The 14198-nt window shown below is 34.9% G+C and overlaps 1 protein-coding gene across 1 annotated transcript in view; it reads left to right on the top strand.

Moving 5' to 3' along the window:
• HERC2 (E3 ubiquitin-protein ligase HERC2) overlaps positions 1–10939 on the top strand; it is a 137865-nt gene extending 126926 nt beyond the window's left edge. Inside the window, exons 75-80 of the mRNA XM_071592171.1 lie at positions 708–842; positions 4167–4335; positions 4895–5058; positions 7493–7647; positions 7799–7888; positions 10123–10939. Coding sequence (XP_071448272.1) covers positions 708–842; positions 4167–4335; positions 4895–5058; positions 7493–7647; positions 7799–7888; positions 10123–10530 — 1121 coding nt within the window. The 3' untranslated portion in view covers positions 10531–10939. The remainder of the gene's footprint in view (positions 1–707; positions 843–4166; positions 4336–4894; positions 5059–7492; positions 7648–7798; positions 7889–10122) is intronic.
• The last annotated feature ends 3259 nt before the right edge of the window (positions 10940–14198 follow it).

Genomic DNA, 14198 nt, shown 5'->3' with positions numbered 1-14198 from the left:
CCACCAAGTGACGCCAGAAACTGTTTTATTTATGAAGGTCCTCAATGCGTAAATCTCCTACTTTCTAAGTAGCAGTACCATAATAGGCAATTATCAAACTTTAAAGTTTAAACAAGAAAATCTGTGTCAGTGAAAAGTTCACAACATTATTTATCAATGCATTTTGAGATAGTCAGTTACATTCTTTGTCACCTCACTTTTGATTTTTATGGACATTTCACTGTAAATGTTTGAGTGGCATGAATTTGCCCTAGGATTTGGATGTTGTTTTGCTATAATACTATTTCTTTGGGAGGTGTTTAATGTACTATATGATCTCAGCTGCCATTGATTCAGTAAAAAGTTCATAAAATTATTTATCAATGCATTTTGAGATAGTCAGTTACATTCTTTGTCACCTCACTTTGATATACTACACAATTCAAGACTGAAAACCAAATTTTGACAGCATTTGTTTTGCTGTCTGGAATATGTATCTCAGTGAATGTATTTGGATATATCTTTACCCAAATCAGCACTAAATCCTTTGAATTTGACCAGATGTTACTATGTATCTTTGAGTTATGCAATATTGCAAATGAAGCAGGATCTTAATAATTAAGCCTATTATTTTGATAAAGTTCATGTGCCTAAAAAATCTGAGAGTTTCAATTTCAATGATGTATCAAATTTAATATGTATTTTACTTTCTCTAAATTCTTTCTCAGGAGTCCTGATGGGTGTTGCCATAAGAACTGGTAGCCCCCTTAGCCTTAACTTGGCAGAACCTGTTTGGAAGCAATTGGCTGGTCTCACCTTGACACCTGCGGACTTGTCTGAAGTTGATCGTGATTATGTTCCAGGTATATTTAAATCCAGTTGATTTGGTTTCACTTAATTTATTTTCAAAAGCAATTCAAATTTTAGTTTCTTCATATTAATTTCATAATTTATTAATATTATAAAAATGATAATTAATTAACTCTCTAATTTGCACTTCTTTTAGGAAATATGGGAAAAGTCTTCATTGTGGGATAGGAATTAAATGAGCCACGTTTACCATAAAAGGCTTTCATTCACTCAATTAAGTATAAAAATTAGATTCAGATTTATTGAGCAACCTAAAAATAGGTTAACCTAATTCACATTTTTCTTATCTAGCTCCTCAATGACAATTATCATTTTCCCATCGTCTCTCTCAAATGCAGTAAAAGATAAATTAGTAGTAAATGAGTTAATCTAACTTCATAGGACATGAGAAACTGAACTATGATTATAATCACAACTAGTGCAAGCCCAGTCGTAATTTAATATTCCTTGAAGAAAAGAATAATTTTCAAGAAAATCGGATTAAATTTGAGAAAGTAAAAGTTTTGGTAACATTATTTACCCTTTAGTTCAATTTTTATCTTCATTCCTATCAAGGCTTTTTTATGCTCATAATTGCTGGCGTACAACACTCAACCATTCTAGACCATGCATTGCATTTAATATCTTCCCCAAATGATATAGCACATTATAGTCTCCATCTTTGTGCCATTGTAGAGCACACAGCAATTTTGATGTAAATGAGATAAAATATTTTCTACTAATAATAATAATAATAATAATAATTTTTATTTGTCCAGAGACCATCATACAAAAAAAATTGTACATAGTATAGGACACGTCAATATATACAATAATACACAATGTAAATACATATGCCTATTCTAAGTTTCATGTTCCATGAAATTCCTAATAGAATAGAACAAATTCCTTTGAAGAAAAGCTCTCAATTTTCTTTTAAATAGATAAATGTTTGTGCTGGATTTCAGGTCCTCGTTTAGCTTATTAAACATAAGGAGACCCATAGATTTAGGGCCTAGTGCGGTGGTTCTAGTTATTACGTAAGTTCGGTGCAGATCATTTTTAGACCTGGTCCCATAGTGGTGAATACCACAATTTGTGTCATACATTGGAAGGTTTACAAAGGTGTACACTAGTAATACATAGATATAAATACATGGCAAAGGTAGAATGTTCAATTTATGGAATAATGGACAACAAGGAGCATTATGCTCTGCTTTGACAATTAGCCATACGGCTCGCTTTTGAATTTTAAATATTGTGTCTGCAAGCGGAGAAGAACCCCAGAAAAGGATACTATATACTATACAGGAGTAGATATTTGCATAATATATTGACATGAGGACATCCATTGTTACGGTAAACCTGATGCTTCTAATAAGGAAGCAAATGGTATTCAGTTTTTTGCCCAGGTGACATATATGCTCCCACCAGGACAACCGCCCGTCTAGAACTATTCCTAGGACTTTTGCATGGGGCGCTTGGGGAATTAGTTTTCCACTTGATTCAATTGCAAAAGTGGCCATGTTTTTGTTTTTATTAGCAAATGATGATTTACTGAGCCAAATGCGTCAGAAAAATCAAAGAACATTCCTACAGATTCTAACTTGCAATCAAGAGCTGTCAATATATTATCAATTGCCTGATAAGTAGCAGATTTGGTGGACCTATTCTGCCGAAAACCATGCTGAAATTTTGACAGAATCTTCTCAGATTCAACATATGGGATGAGGCGATTGAGAAACACTTTCTCAAATATTTTGCTAAACTGATTTAGGAGAGATATTGGGCGATAAGAATTCATTTCGCGGGGGCTACTTTTCTTTTTATAGAGCGGGATAACTTTTGCAACTTTCAAAGGAGGTGGGAATATTCCTTGCAGCAGGGATTCATTTATAATATGTAATAGAGGTGTCCTGATCAGATGAAATGAGCGTTTAAGAACTGGGCTGGGAATCTCATCCAATCCTGAACTAAATTTATTTCGTAGATTCTGAAAAATATTTTTCAATTCTATGTCTGTGCAGGGGTAAAGAAATAAGGATTTGCAAGAGCTGGTAAAGCTTGGCTCCAATGGGTGAGCTGGATTTAGGGGGGCACTTGTTTTGGAGAAAAATTCATTGAAACTATTTGCTAGGATGCTGTAGTTGGAGATAGGATGGCCTTTGGGGTCATTGATATTGAGTCTGACTCTTTGTTTTCCTGCTCCCTTGGCTTCATTAATTATTTCCCATATGGCCTTAGTCTTATTTTCTGCCTGATCAAGTCTATAGTTGTTACACGACTTTTTAGCATCATTAAGCATTTTGCGGTATAATTTTTTCAAGATTTTAAATTGAACTACAGTTTCCTTGCACATCGAGGATTTACAGACCACAGCCATTTCTTTAAGATGAATTGACATCAGACGAATTTCATCAGTGATCCATTTTTTACGCATTGGCTTTGGCTTGACTTTAATTTGCAGATTAGGATAGGCTATATCAAAGTAAAATAGAAATTTGCTGTAGAATGCATCAAACTTGGTTTCTACAGTTTTTGCAGAAAAAACTGCATCCCAGGTTTCTGTATCTAACATTTGTGAGAAATTAATATTATTCATCTCTGAGAAGGAGCGGCGAGTAACTGTATAACATGGAAAAGAGAGGCCTATTTCTAGGCTTGTTAGTATGGGGTAGTGGTCTGAAATATCCGACAGAATCACTTCTGATTTGGCACAGTTGGTGTTGATGTTGGTTGCAATTACATCCAATAGGGATGCTGAGTGGTTAGTTACCCGAGTTGCTTCCTTATTGATCACCTGGAGATTATAGGACATAAATAAATTAAGTAAATCACTCTTGTTCTTTGAGTTAGTTAAAAAGTCACAGTTAAAGTCACCAGTAATGGCGAGGTTAGCGTTAGGTGAGTTTTTGTGAATATTAGCAGCTAATGCTGCTGTAAGCCATCATTTTTAGATTTTCAAACTAAATGCATCACATGAATCAAATGGTTCACATTATCACCACGATATGTTTGTACATGCCACCAAATACATCTTTTGTAAATCATACAAAATGTATGACAGCAAAATTAAATTGCAACATTTCTCTATAGCATGTGGTAACTTCAATTAGAAAAAGGATATTAGCAGAAAAAGATTTAAATAGTGGGAAAATTGAATATTAAATAATATGCATATGGGCTTTTACTTGCAATAGAACAGTAGGGAAGTTAATTGGATCCAAATTTTTGTAAATAGTGGATTAATGGTAATTCTAATATTGCCAAGAAAAGTATTTATTGTGGTTGTGACTTTTAAAATTATATTCTGATATGCATTTCTTTGAATTTTTTAGGCCTTATGTGCATACGGGATATGGATGGTGATGAAGCAGCTTTCAGGAGTCTTGCAATGCCGTTTTCCACTCCATCATCCACTGGTCATGAAATTCCTTTGTCTACACGTCATCGAAGAATCACGCCAAGCAACCGACATGAATATGTCAAACTTGCTTTGCATTATAGGTCAGTTATAATCCTGTACCTGTAAAATTATATGATGGGTCCCAAGTAATAAGGTTCTACATGATAAGGTAAATGATTTACCAAGAAATAAGGCCAAAATTAGAAAATAAAGGGGAAAACCAATATTTCATTTGTCAGTTTCTGGATGATTACTCTTTCACCCGGTCACTTCCGTATTCAATGCCCTGTCATTTACTCTGACCTTGATCTTTGCTTCCAACAACCTTCCATCTCTCTCCTGAAAAGCCACCTGAGCTATTTATCTATTTTCTTCATGCATTGTTCTGTGCAATTCCTCTTTGTTATTGGTTGTTCCTGTTGCAGCATCCCTAGTTTTATTTTGGTTTATATTACTTGTTGTATGTTCCCAATGGAGAAGGTTTTTGTTTCTGTTTGTAGTGTATCAATAAATAATTTTGGAAAACATTAGAAAAAAATTCCAACACACTCAGTGGAACCTAGTCTGATGAAAAGTCGTCGGGTTTGCTACTACCATAGTTTGATTCCTTTTTTTTTCCTTACGCAAACTCTTAAAGAAATTTAATTTCATTTCTTTCAGGCTCCATGAGTTTGATGAGCAAGTGGCTGCTGTAAGGGAGGGAATGGCTAGAGTAGTACCAGTCCCACTGTTATCCTTGTTCAGTGGATATGAATTGGAGACTATGGTTTGTGGATCGCCAGACATTCCCTTGAGCCTTCTAAAATCTGTGGCCACATATAAAGGTAAATTATGTTCTTTAAGCATACTGATGTTATAAGTGGCTTCATTCATCAATCTTTTATTGGTCAAATGCAAAAATGAAATGTCTGAACAAAGATTGATTAAAAATATCCTGGAAGAAATTCGACTTTGAAACTACTTGTTTAAAAGTTACCAAATTTGTAATTTAACAACATGGATTTAATATTACTTATTTTACCATAGGATCTTAAGTATTTCTCACAAATTCCTGATGAGATACAATTCAGGATAAGTAAGACAACAGAAATGGCATGATTAGTGCAATGGATATTCCATAAGTATTCATATTTATTCTTTATATTTCTGTGGAAAATGAGGCTTGGGAAATAACTAGAAAACATATCTTGTCTTAGTTGTAAATGTGTAACAGCATCCTTTTGGCTAGGGAAAAATACTGAGCCCCTAATTTGAAAAATTTTTATATCAGCAATTCAATAATGGGAGGGGGTAGGTTCAGGCTTCCAATCCCGAAGTCATTTCATGACTGCTTGCATTTGAAACACATTTTAAATAAATTTATATTTTTTTACTTTGGTTTGTACATGGGGGACATAGGATTCCAGTAGTTAAGAGTGCTAGGCTACTGACCTTAGGGCTCAGTTTCCATTTGTATGAATGCCTCTGGGCGCCCTCAGCTTCTCCAAAGCCGGGTGATTTTTGGGTATTAGGTCTTCCCAGGCAACCATAAATGGTACAGGCAAAGATATTACCCCATCTACTCTGATGTGTGGATTTCTCACCCTGTTTGGCTTAGTATTGGATGAGCTCTACCCTCACCCACCAAACAAAACATTGGTTTGATGACTGTAGTAGTGTAAATAATACGTAAGGAAGAGCTGGTGTTGATACATGTGTCGTTCAATAAGTCTTTCGAATATCCGAGAGATAGCACTCATAATATTGAAAAAGGTTTGCTTTAAGTAAGCCTCAACTATCTCTAGACTGCTGATAAAGTTTCAGCTATATCCATCATGTGGTTTCATTTGCATCGTCCATTGAAGCAAGAAACTTCTGTTTTTTTATAAAAGTATAAAAAAGTGAGTTTTGTGCAATGATTATACACTTCTATGTAAAAGGTTTAGCATTGAAAGAGATCAAAGCCGAGTTGGATAAAGTTCATGGCACATCTGCTCCTGTTTTTGACAGTTTACAATTGGATGAATGATTTTAAATATGGATATGCATCCACAAATTATGAACATTGTTCGAGATGTCCATTGGAAGTGTCTCCCTTTGCAATAATCGACAAAGTCAAAGATATGGTTTTCAGTGATTGACTAATCAAAGTTTGCAAAATAGTTAAGGCCACAGGCATGTTAAAAAGGTACAGTGTTTTCAATTTTTCATAAAATATTGGACATGAAAAAAATGTCAGCAAGATGTATGCCATGATTGCTCTCAGTAGGGAATAAACACAATCGTGTGGTCAATACGGAGGCTGGTTTGGTGTTTTTCCATCTCAATGCCAATAAGTTTTTGGGTCGATATGTAATTTTGTTCTAAACATGGATACACTACAACACTCCAGAGATAAAGGAATGGTCAAAACAGTGGGTTTCCAAAGCCAATTCAGCTCCAAAGAAAGTGAAGACAACAAAATTAGCCAACAAGACGATGGCCATGGCTGTATGGGATCCACGTGGAATCATCAACATTGATTGCATGCCAACAGGACAAACAATAAATGAAGAGCCAGCACTATTTGACTAGAGAAATAAAGAAAAAATCCTTATTAGGCAAAGAAAAATATTTTTATTCCATATCTTCCATTAAGACAAGGCATGCATGTAAATCTGCACAGTTTCAACGGTAAAAATTATGAAATTAAAGTTTGACTTATCATATCAACCACCATATTAACTAGATTTGGATCCCAGTGACTTTTTTTTATTTCTTAACTTGAAAAAATGGCTTGGTGGGAAACAATTCGCATCAAAAGAGAAGGACATTGCCGAGACAAGATGCCTGTTTTGAGGCCCTGTCCGAAATCCTACTTAATGGATGGCATTATTAGTTAGAGAAATGTTGGGAAACGTGCGGAGAATTAAAAGGAGATGATGTTGAAAAATAAAAAAATCTATGCAAAATAATTTTTATTTGATATTTCTAAGAATTTATTGAAAGATTGAAAGTATGTAAGGCATAAGATTAGGTGCAAGTACCGAAAGTTAAAAAGTAACTTTTTGGGTATGTATTGGCCTAATTTTTTAGTGCAGTTTTATTCTAATTCACTTGCTTATCAAATATTTTTGGGGAACTGATATTGATACATTCATAACACATACATACTTCTTTCTGCATGAGTGAGTCATTGCAAAGTAAAATCAATTTTTTCAGTTGGTCACATTATGCATCTATTTTGGGAACTATCTTTATTGATTTTTTATTTTGCTGATATGCATTGTTCTTTTACAGGTGTTGATGGGAATGCACCACTTGTCCAGTGGTTCTGGGATGTAATGGAGGAATTCACTAATCAAGAGCGATCATTATTTCTTCGCTTTGTATGGGGAAGAACAAGGCTTCCTAGGACTATTGCAGATTTTAGGGGAAGAGACTTTGTATTGCAGGTAAGGACTTTTTCAGCTCAATTTTTGTATTGTTTCTTATCCTTGTTGTGAAACTCTTCATTTTAATATGCAAAATGTTAATACATTAACCTGGAATTCACTGCTTTATGTGTTTCTGGGATGTAAATGTCAATACTTTTCAATGTTGCAGGTTTTGGATAAATATAACCCCCCAGATCACTTTCTACCTGAAAGTTATACATGCTTCTTTCTTCTTAAGATGCCAAGGTATTCTTGTAAGGTAAGTTGGCATTATTGTTATAATATTGAACTTTTTGCAATTTAAAATACCATGAAATAATTCATTTATTTATTACTTTATTCCCCACAAACTGGTTCAGCGTGGTTTTGTCATAAAACAAAAAATGTGCATTTTTTTACTCCACATCACATGGAAGAAAAGGTTATTTACATTACATAGGGATATTTTACAAACAACATATTAGGCTTTTCTTTACATAATGGACCAAATTCATCCCCAGAGTACAAAGGTTTAATAAGCAAGTACCCATATTCCAAGTATCAAGTAAGAGTGTAAAAATTACACTCTGTAATTGTTGCATTGAAATGCACATTAGCGGATGACTCCGTTAAAAGTTACTGTTGCGGCATCTCCCGCAGTTTCTTTGGAATTTGTCAAAGTGAAAACACCATAAGTGTTTAAAGTTGGCTTTAACCTCGTGGACTGTGGTGCCTTGCGCACGACTACAAATGCCTGTGACATTGTATGTACGGTATTTCGTCACAACATCTTGTTCCTTTAAAAGCCCCAAAATTTCAGAGTTTAAGAGGACGCCTCGGTAGCTTAAGTGGCTAAAGCACTCGACCGGATATTGAGGGATCTGCGTTCAAATCCCAGTCAAGGCGAATGATTTTTACACTCTGAAATTGTTGCAAGCAAGTACCCTTTAAGATTACACTGAAAATTATTTGATGGAGATACTTCTTGAGGAAGCATGTTAAAAATGTGGCTCCTTGGTGGTAAGGTCCCTCATCACTCAAATTAGAAGATCCTCAATGTGTGTATCAAGTTGATGGATATTTAGATTTTGCTCATATGTATGCATTTTATTCTTCACAAATGAGACTAGATTGTATACATGAAGAATAGCCCGTGGCATAATTTGTAGTTCATGAAAATGAGGCCTGCAGGAATGTCTGAAAGGTAACTTTAAGATAGCTCTTATGGCCTGTTTCTGCTCTTGAAAAGTGTTTTGGCTCTGGCTTGAGCCATCCCAGAATATAATGTCATATGATAATTGAGATTGAAAATCTGAATTTTAAACACAATTTAAGATATTTAAGCTAGTACTAAAAAAAAACATCTCAGCTGAAAAAGAGTTGTATTGAGTTAAGATTTTAAAGTTGTCAATATATAAGGATCATTTTAGGGATGATTCAATCTGAATACCTAAGAAATTTATGCTGTAAGCAAAAAATAGGTCCTTGTCATAGAGTTTAACTGAGAAGAGTGAAGAATTTTTACCAAAATGTATGCATAATTTTTTTGTACATTAATTGGCAATGAGCTGTTTTGAAGGCATATAACTATGGAGTCTACTTATTGTTGTAGCTCAGCACTGGTTTTGGCCTTTAGAATGGTAGTATAATCAGAAAAAAGAATTGATTTGGCATTGAAGATACAATCTGGCATATCATTTAGATAGAATAGAAATATTGAAGAGGATAGAGCCCTGAGGAACACCTATTTTAACCTCTTATCTCCAAAATATTGTCAAATATCTGAGTTCATATTGAGTTAGCCTAACTGGGAAGTTGGTTGAAACTTACAAGTTTCTATTCTGTTTTGTATTCATTTATCTCCAATCTATTCAATTATTTTGTAAGTTACTGTCAAAATATACTACTGGTCTATTGCACGCAAAGGAGTATTTTTTCAGTAACAATTTACCCAGTATCAACCATAGGGCTGTATAATTAATCATTAATTTTCTGCTAGGTTGGTCATTGAATTTATACTTTGAAGCTCAGAGAATGTGATGGGTTAACACAGCCGTGAAGGGAGCTCATTAAACATCTTAAAACAAGTGTTGTCATCTCTCCTCTTTGATTCTCCAAGTTTTATATAGTTGATATAGTAGGTCATTTCAAAAGAGGTAGTAAAATTGCATTTTTTAACAGACATTTGGTAGGACCAGAGTAATTTTATTAACCAAAACCCCTTATTTCACCTATTTGTGGACATGGTAATTTATAATGTAATAAGTAATATATACTACTGTGTACTGACTCTTATTGTTCTGATTTTACCAAGTTCAAGCTACTTGGAAATCAATGTAAAGTGGGATTCTGTAATCATTTAGCTGTTGAGTTACCTGAGCATGAACCCTGGGGTACTTTAAAAAAATATTGATATTATACTATTAAGTCTCCAAGTAAATATTTGTGTATGATATGAAGTTCAACCTTCTAACTCCCATGTAACTAGCACCTTTCACTTTGTTTTTTTCATAGACTGTTCTTCGTGAGAAACTCAAGTATGCAATTCACTTCTGCAAGTCCATAGATACGGATGAATATGCTCGAGTGGCAATGACATCAAGTACGGCATCAACGACAGTTCCTCTGGGAGTGGGTGGGGGAAGTGGGTTGGCTCCAGGTAGTGGTGCTGGAGGTGATGGCTGTGGTGGCAGTGGAATTCGTGGTGGGCATGGATTGGATGACACTACTACAACAACGACCACTTCCAGTGACAGTGAGGAAGGGGGTGCAGTGGGAGGTGGGCAACATATTGGCCGTCGAGGAGGGGGAGTCACAGGTGGCTGTAGTGACAACAACCCACTAGGTATAGGTGACATTGAAAGAGATAATGATGATCTTGATAGTATTGAGAGTGAAGGTATTCGAATGTGTTATCTATAGTGTGCCTGAAGTAAACTGTCGCACAATGTTGCAATGAAGTTGGCACATTACTTAGGAAATGAAATACACCAAAAAGAGAAATGGCTCCTTGTGATAATGTGGTGCACTGTTGACTTATCAGTTGAATTTGTTTAAACCCTTCTAGTCAGTTCATTGTTTAAAATGACCACAAAGAGTTAGAATGAGGCAATGAGAGACTTTGTGATGTAGTAGTGCTTTAGTTTATTTATTTGATTCAGCATTTAATTTATTATAAATAAATAAAGTGATTATGTTTAATAATCATGTTGAAACAGATTTTATTTGTGCTGTATTTTATACTGTTTTGCAGAGAATATCATGTAATTGTCCTAATTTTATTTTGATGGAGAGTCTGCAAAAATGTTTTTGCTTAAATAAAACATGCTTAAATCAATAGTTCTTTCTTTGAAAGCAGGATCATTACTATTTGCTATCTTCAGTATTCAGTGAGGTATGAAAGGCATTTTGGGAAAATATCTTAATTTTCTGTCCCTGCCAGCAGCTACTGAGCTTAATTACCCTTCTAGATGAAGTGCAAGTGAATCACTCAGTTTGACAGTTATTCTTATCATCTCTCCTCATACCCAAGTAATTTTTGAAGAAAGCCACCTCCCAGCTCAGGTTCTACAAGAGATATCTTAAAAATTAATTAATTAATATACTTATGCAATTATATTTCTTAGCATTGTTGCTATGACAAGATACTTTCTTTTCTGCTCAGTACTAACTTCAACTCCCAAGTAGGTTTTCATCTAAATCGTGGTTTCATCAAAATATCTATATGTATTTTATTTCATATTTACATGCAGTGTGTATACAGTCTCCCTATACTATACTGTATTCCTGAGAATATCCATTTCTGTGAAAACGGAAACAAGCCATAAGGGTAGGCTTCCAAAATTGATTGATTAATTGATGTTCATTGGTTCCTAAAAGACATGTATGGAACACATCACATTGCTAGCAAATATTCTAGACAGATGCGAGTACAAATGCATCATAGTTTGAATGCAAATGATAGTCACAAATGAAAAAGTAGACAGAAGCAATAACAGCACACATAAGAATAAAATTATTTATCAACAGAGAGAGACATGATTCATCCACAGTAAAGAATTGATGTTCGTGCAGGAACTGATAAAGTTAAGATTTAAATGACAACTAATTTTCCATTTACCTTAGTTTTTTAGGCAATACTTTCAGGAATTTGACACCAGTATTACCAAAGTTCTTAGCAAAGAAAGCCAAGTTGTGAGAAGTTATCCTCACATCAGTATTAGTTATCAATTCGAGCATGGCTTTGTTTTGCTGAACATTAATAATAGCATGGAAAATATAGATACAGGGAATGGTTAAAATTTTTATTTTGTTAAAGTAAGATCTGCAACCACATGCCATTGGAACTTTACCTATGATTCTCAATGCCCATTTTTGTAGCCTAAAGAGGTGCATAGAATGAAATGAGTACCCCCTCTCAGCAATTCAATATTTCAGTCAATTATGAATGAATGCATGGTAAACCGAGAGAGCCATAGCATTGTTAACCAGGGTCACAATTTTCCCAACAATCTATAGCAACTAGAGGGCTTATTTTACCAACATGAGTTTCCCATAACGTGGTATTTTTGATAATTTTTACAGCATTAATGTGTTGCTGTGTTAGGTCAAAAGAATGAATATATGTATAGAAATATATTCAAAAATATTCTCCCTTATACTTTCCATCAATTACTCTCCCGAAGAATTAAGTAGGTTTTCACATGTTAAGGTTATTTTTTCTACTCATACCCTCTGGCCAAAAGGATTATTTTTGGTGAAAAATATATTTTTAGCCTGAACAGCAAGTATTGAATTTTTTGACAGGAGTTTTTTAAAAGAATGGCTGTGTTGTAAATCACTCCATATGCAACCAAAATTAATTTTTCATCTCAAGTTGTTTTCATATTTGTTTAGCACAAGGGTCACTCGGCAAGAAAATTGAATTACCTATGCATAGAAATTCACAAAGAAAGTTTTTTCTCTCATGGCCATATTTAACGAGTAAAGATACAAATTTTGTGGTGTTCATCTAATTCATAATATATTCACAGTTTGCAATTTATATGGATTTTTGTGTGAAACATGTAAGAGAGCTTGAGTCATGGCTAATGCCTTTCAGAAAGAAATTTCTGTTAAGGATAAGAGATAAAATGTTTTGCAATGGCTGGTGATTGCCATAGCCATGTATTAATCGCCCTCTTGTGTTCCTTTATCAGAGATAAAATATTTTGCAATGGCTGGTGACTGCCATAGCCATGTATTCATTGCCCTCTTCTGCTCCTTTATCCTCTGGGAGATGGCTTGCTTTCTTTTCCCAGTATAGTTTTACCCAAAATTGCGGGAAACTTTAAGTACTCCAGTCATTTGACATGTAGTCAGGCTATCTTTCACTCTTCTTTAATATTCCTCAGGGTGGAAAAGCTAGATGAAAAAAATGGGTATTTAGATTGGTAGAAGTGTGTACTTTTTGTCATAAAAATTTCTAAGTGTTCAATTCACCCAGGTGCAAAAAGCGAGGTAATATCTTGCAATTGAGTAGCCACATATTTGTCTGAGCACACAGATTTATTGAGTTTTTCAATTTCTTATGTGTCACAAATAATTATTAACCCTAGAATGACACTTATATCCACTACATGTACTTACTAGAAAAGTTGCATCTTTCAAATGGGGTCCCAAATAGCAGGTTATGTTCCAGAATTGAAGAAGCTGGTGCCCCCCCCCCATGCGCCTCAATTTTATTACCAACTAGCCTCTGCAACCTTTGACAGCGCATGTATCTCCAGTATGACTGAGAGCCGTCCCAATAAACACCAAGAATCAGACCCTGAGTAATCAAGTTTGCCAATCATGCTCTCACAAATATAGTGCCGAGAAATAATCACGAAGGTAAGCTCTGATCTTAGTTTGGGTCTATGAAATTCTTAAAAGGTCTGAATGGCAAAGATTTCACCTTACTAATGTATCACAAGGCCTTTGAAACAAGTTCAAAGTGTTGCCTATGAATGAGAATTGACCAATGGGTCATGAAATTTCAATGCTTTGATTTTGAAATTATTTACATACAAACAAGGAAGTGCAGGGTGCAGCAAAATAACTTCCTTTTTTGAAAGCGTTTTGCATTTGTAAAAAGGAAGTCATGTTGCCACACCCTACATGAACCAGCCTGCTCTGTTCAGGCTCTTAAATACAGACAACATAGGAATAGGTGATACACCTTCAGTGGAAGACCAAGTTTTGGGAAATGCTGAGGGTGCAGTCCCCAAAGTAGTGCTCTACAAGGAGTAGCTAAGGATGATGGTGTATTACACAAATCTTGCACACTGAGACCCTGGAGAATGATCACCAAATTTCTGAGGTGTTATATTGATTTGAATGAGGTGATGACCTCACCTTTTATTTGTATCAGAATATTTCTGCCAAAGTAATCGAATCTTCATGCACTTCAACTGCCCCATGAAAGTTACATTGGAATTCCATCATCTCCCATATTGCATTGGCAAATTGCAACAGCATATTTCCTACATCTTTCAATAGGTATTTCTCAACAGTAAAGGTTTAAGAGTAACAAGAATAATGCCATGCCCTAGGCCAGATGTGGAGCTTGG

Source organism: Hetaerina americana, unplaced genomic scaffold (genome assembly GCF_022747635.1).
Source record: "Hetaerina americana unplaced genomic scaffold, ioHetAmer1.1.p SCAF_5, whole genome shotgun sequence".
Classification (NCBI taxonomy): Eukaryota; Metazoa; Arthropoda; class Insecta; order Odonata; family Calopterygidae; genus Hetaerina; species Hetaerina americana.
Note: the sequence above shows the minus strand (reverse complement) of the source record. Positions and strands in the feature narration are given on the sequence as shown.